General features: G+C 34.5%; 1 protein-coding gene and 1 long non-coding RNA gene across 2 annotated transcripts; both read right to left on the bottom strand.

Annotated features, from left to right (window-relative positions):
- Positions 1 to 716: 716 nt before the first annotated feature.
- Positions 717 to 1,980, bottom strand: LOC128542339 (uncharacterized). Its single transcript, XR_008365663.1, has 3 exons — positions 1,850 to 1,980; positions 978 to 1,024; positions 717 to 794 (listed from the first exon to the last, which is right to left on the bottom strand). It is a non-coding gene; the product is annotated as an uncharacterized LOC128542339 (long non-coding RNA).
- Positions 1,981 to 3,869: 1,889 nt separating this feature from the next.
- Positions 3,870 to 4,871, bottom strand: LOC128520246 (aerolysin-like protein). Its single transcript, XM_053494403.1, has one exon. The coding sequence runs from the start codon at positions 4,860 to 4,862 to the stop codon at positions 3,870 to 3,872; it is 993 nt and encodes a 330-aa protein (XP_053350378.1). The 5' UTR covers positions 4,863 to 4,871.
- Between the last annotated feature and the right edge of the window lie 293 nt (positions 4,872 to 5,164).

The raw sequence follows: 5,164 nt of genomic DNA, 5'->3' as shown, positions 1-5,164 counted from the left end.
AAATAAAACTGTGCTGTACTCAATTTTTTTGGTGAAACATTTTTACACTTAAAAATATTGAGTAAATATAAAAAAATATAAAAATCATGTAAAATATACTTTATGAATTGAGTACAAGTCAGTAAAAAAATTAAGTAGACCTGAATAACTATATTTAGTACAATGATGTACAAAATTGAGTAAATGTAATGAAAATTAGAAGTTAATGAAAAGTGAAAATTTGTAAAATAATTGAGTAGATATAATTGAAATGGAAGGTAGAAGATACTGAAAATTATACTATTATTTAATAAACAAATGTGCTACATTTACTAAATATTTTAACTGAATGAAAGAAACAATACACACATTTTCATTTTAATTAAACATTTATTTGCCAAATTTGACAAGACATGAAGTCTAAACTCAACCTGGTTTACTTTGAAAATGACATGTAACAAGATCATAAACAAAGAGCTGAATTTATGTTATCAGTAAACAGTTTCAGAAACAATACTTCTGCCACAAGTATTATACAGTTAACACATGGAAAGTAGACTTTTGTATTAGAATCTAATGAGTCACATTTTACATCTGAAAGATTGCACACCTTCACACTTCAGTTTCCTGCAAACTGTGGGATCCATACAAATGTGTGTGCAGATCTTCTCAAATCTTAAAGAAGCAACGACAGTCTAAATGAAGACAGGACACTAAATATCCATGACCAACAGTACCACTCCATAATGATCGAAATTCCTTTTGATGATACGACAAATGTGCAGAGCTTACACCGCCATCCCATAAACTGGCACCTGAAAAAGGAACAATAGTATACAAGTAAGTACAAGTGTGACTGTTACTGTAAAGTCTACCAGACTGGTAAAATAGTACTCCCGTTAAAATACATAATTTTTGGACTAATAGTCTATTTCTATCTTTGATTCAATGGTTACACATTTAATACTTCTGTAACATTTTAAAAAGTTGACATTTACCTCCTGTTTTATCTCCATTCAACTTCTCTTCATTAGTGGTGTTGGTGCTGTGAAAGAGATATAGAAAATAGATAACATGTTTCACACAAACACACAAAATCAGTTTTAGTTTATTTTACTTACATATCAGAACATACATAACATTGTAAATATAAATATTTAAATTTCATATTACTTTCTCCCAATTCTAATTCTGAGAGAAATGTTGTATTTTCACTAAATCTTTATATTTCATAGCTTTAGTTACTAGTACAGTACTTAGCACTTTTATTTATAACATCTGCTGCTGCTTGCTCAGTGTTTAATCATGTTAAAAATACTCATATACAGTAACGGATAAAACACTGCCAGAACCCGGACACTGCACCTCATTTCTGCTGTTTAAACCGGATTTGGTCCACGTTTCCTCCTTAAAGTGTCGGAGTGACCGAGCAGACTCGCGGTTCAGTGTGTGAGGTGGACCGGTACACATGCGGTAATTATTTGAACATGTTAGTTTTATATCCTCGCCACAGTGGCGGTAGGCTGCACAAAATCACCGCATTTGGCGGGAGAAATTCAAATATTGCGGCACAACCGCCGCCGTTTACGCCGAGAAACCCGGACATGCACGCGCTGCTGCTCGGTGTTAAATCTCTCCTTTTACACCAGAGTTTAAGTGTCTGTGTTAAACGCGCTTTAGCTGAGCAGTTTGGTGGTTGGAACAAACAAGCTAAATCACACTGAACCCCAGGACTGGCCTGTTGCTAGCTATCGTTAGCTCTGGAGCTCGGCTGTGACAGGATTCAGAACAGTAATTCACACCCTATAAAGTTGTGTGTGCAGGCAGACAGAGTCATTATTACAGTAACGTGTGTTAGCTGTTTACTCACCAGGATTTGTAAGGAATGTTCCAGAATGTTCCAGGTGCTTCATGTCCATTCTCACATCCTCACAGCCTTCTTGTCTCTGATGTTACACCAGACTTCCCATGAGCACTTGCACAGGGCAATTTACTCAATTATTTAAGTTTTTGTTGTTAAAAATAAAGAATATTGAGTTAGAATAATTTATAATTGTAGTTCTTGAAACTAATCAGTACAATTACTCCATTACCAGATATTTTGATTGAAATGTATCAAAAAATATTAAGTGCATGTTAAAAATATAATTCAGTTAGTCAAATACTGATTTTTACTAGTGAAGTAAACTTAAATTATAGTGTAAATTTAAGACAAAATGAATAATTGTTTTTTTAGGCATTTATTTTGATTTGTCTAACTCAAACAATCATGTATGTGACTTTTAGAGATTTTATTAAGGTAACATAACTTTTTTATAACTGTGAAATTTACAAGGCCACAGAATCATTTTTTAGAGTGTAACCTTTCCTCGACAGGGTGAACACCTAACAACCCCTCCCGCAAAGCATGATGGTTACTAGTCCCAAAACCCCGCCCACGCCACAATATATTTGTATATATAATTGTAAAACAGTAAATTTATTAATTTGTTATAATAAAGTGAGTTAAAATCTCTCTCTCTCTCTCTCTCTCTCTCTGTCATTTGTATCTGTACATATGGATGCATGAGTGTATGTGAATGATTGTATGTGAATCGTTAACATTATATTTACTTAAGTAACTTTTGAAAAAAAAATACTTCTATGAGTACTTTTTCCTGCACCATACTTTTTACTTTTACTTGAGTAACTTCATGAAGAAGAAACGTTACTCTTACATTCGGCTACACTCGACTTGTTACTTTTCCAACCATTTATTGGACACATTAGATATTTTTTGTTTTTGCCAGAGAAATGCAGCTGGTGGATCTACCACGTGACTGTTTCACCAATCAGATGTAGCAACAATAATCATAAATCCGTTGGACCAATCAGCCGCAAAACCAATAACCGCATGGAGTCAAATGGCCACACAGAAGGCAGGGGTCGGGGGAGGGTTGTCTTCAGCAATGGTAGACAGTGAAGCAAACATGTCGCGGTTAGTTTAGCGGTTTTATTTAATGTTGCAATCTTAACATTTAATTAGAAAATAAAGCTAGATGCTAAAAAATACAAGTTTCTTACATTTGTTCTGCTGGACACAGTTCATGGTAAAGTGAGGCCTCTTGTACATGTTCTAATGTTATTTGTTATCTGCTGAGGCATTTGCAGGGCAACTGAATATACAGTATATCTTACACAGGAAATAGTTTACACTGTTCAAACATCCATGTGTTACCTACAGTAGATATTTATTTCAAAAGCTTTATATTGTTTTATATTGAGATTGGGACATTTGTATTTCTTATTCCTTAATTTGATATTTTGTACAGATATTTCATTTTTTTTTCGTTTAATTTTTTTAATTTTATTGATTTTATCTGCTTACATACTTTCTAAAAAAAATTAATCAGACATTGTGATGAAACAGTTACTCAGTACTTGAGGAGGCTTTTCACCGAATACTTACTTGGGTGATATTTCAGATTACTACTTTTTACTTCTAGTTGAGTTTTACTGCACCATACTTTTTATTTTGAAGTACAGATACTTTTACTTGAGTAGATTTTTTGGCTACTCTACCCACCTCTGTTCAGAAGTAACACTCCTGTACTTTAGCACCATATGAACAGTATACAAAGAACAGAAAGGACAAAGACAGGCTTTCATATACAGGCAAAGATGAGTTGAAACAACAGTGGGGTGTTTATGTTGAGACTGACTTTATTGATAGAAATCTTTACAGATTTTAATATTCTTTTGAAAAAGAAATCAAATCAAATAATCAATAAGGATATCAATAAGGATTATTGAAAGATAATAATTGAACCAATTCTTTAAGCCAAGCTAACAAAGAAAACATTTTTGATTTGAATAATGTAATAGGTGAGATTCATTATATTAAATTTTCATTACATTTTTAGAATAAACTTTGCAGATTTTGAGGCCCCACCGAGGTTTTTGGCTGATTCAGTCACAGTTACATCTCCAGCAGTGTAAGTGACACCTTTGTAGGTTCCACTGGTTTTAAATTCCAGCACACCACCATTATGGCACGTAATCTTGACTTTGCCTTTGAAGGGGAGATCAACTGGAGCCTGGCCAAGTGTGATGTCCACATCCACGGTTTTACCTGGAAGGACTTTAACAAGAAATGAGTAAAGCTCCATTCTCTCTTCACTGATCTCTGAAGCATATGTACCATCAACACCAAGTTTGAAATCATAGTTTGATTTTTTCTTTGTAATCAGTGGGATTCCTGAGTTCACTTCCAGGGTGTATGTCAACTCCAATTTTCCGGTAACTGACCAGAAGGATTTCTGTGTTATTTTTTGGGAGGTTTCAACTTTGTATTCTTGAGTTAGAGAAGTATCATTGTGGTAGGTCATGGATTTGATTTCCCTGACATTCACTTTGGGTATCACTTCCTTAAGTGTAGGATACTCAACATCTGTAAGCTTAGTAGACTTGATCGTGTTAATGAATATGAAGCCCAAGCAATCAATATCTGAACCTGAACACCCTGTGATTCCCATGCAGATCCCAGAAGCAACATCAACTGGAACTTCTTGGTTCAACCCTTCACTTCTCTGCTTTACATAGAACTCCCTGGAGTGAGTTGTCTTGAATTTGATGGCACCCAGACGTGTTCCCCTTGAATTTGCCCATAGTGAAAGGGAGGTGAAATGCTCTCCATCTTCAAATATAAACTCTTTAACATCCCCAGCAGGTACACCAAACTGCTTGGACTGGCCATCAGTAAGGCAGACCTTTATGGCCTTCACTTGCCAGTCACCGAGCCACACCCAGATCTTTTGCAATGTGGATCCATTTTCAGTGCCATTAAAATTAAAGGGGTTTCCTCCATTCGCACCAACTGCAGCTACATCTGCCAGGGCTGACATTATCTTGAGCTTAACCTTTAAAAGGAAAACAGACAATCAGTTGTGTTAAGGCCATTTTTAATAATTATTGTTTTTTAAAAATAAATAATCAAAAGCTACTGCCAATATTATTTTATGATTCAGATCATAAAGTGTTTTCAGCCGACTGTTTATTTAATTAATTTATTCTTACTAATGGCCAATACGTACTTTTGGAATAAAACCAGTCATTCATTCATAATATATGCAAATGCTTTACATAAAGTTAATTAACCTTAACTAAAATGAATAAATTACTTGTAACTTCTATCTCACACCACTAC

Source organism: Clarias gariepinus, chromosome 1 (assembly GCF_024256425.1).
Source record: "Clarias gariepinus isolate MV-2021 ecotype Netherlands chromosome 1, CGAR_prim_01v2, whole genome shotgun sequence".
Classification (NCBI taxonomy): Eukaryota; Metazoa; Chordata; class Actinopteri; order Siluriformes; family Clariidae; genus Clarias; species Clarias gariepinus.
This window is presented reverse-complemented; position numbering and strand designations above follow the sequence as displayed.

What these genes read in the sequence shown, in the direction of transcription:
- LOC128520246 (XM_053494403.1), bottom strand. Translation starts at nt 4,862, where the DNA reads ATGTCAGCCCTGGCAGATGTAGCTGCAGTTGGTGCGAATGGAGGAAAC.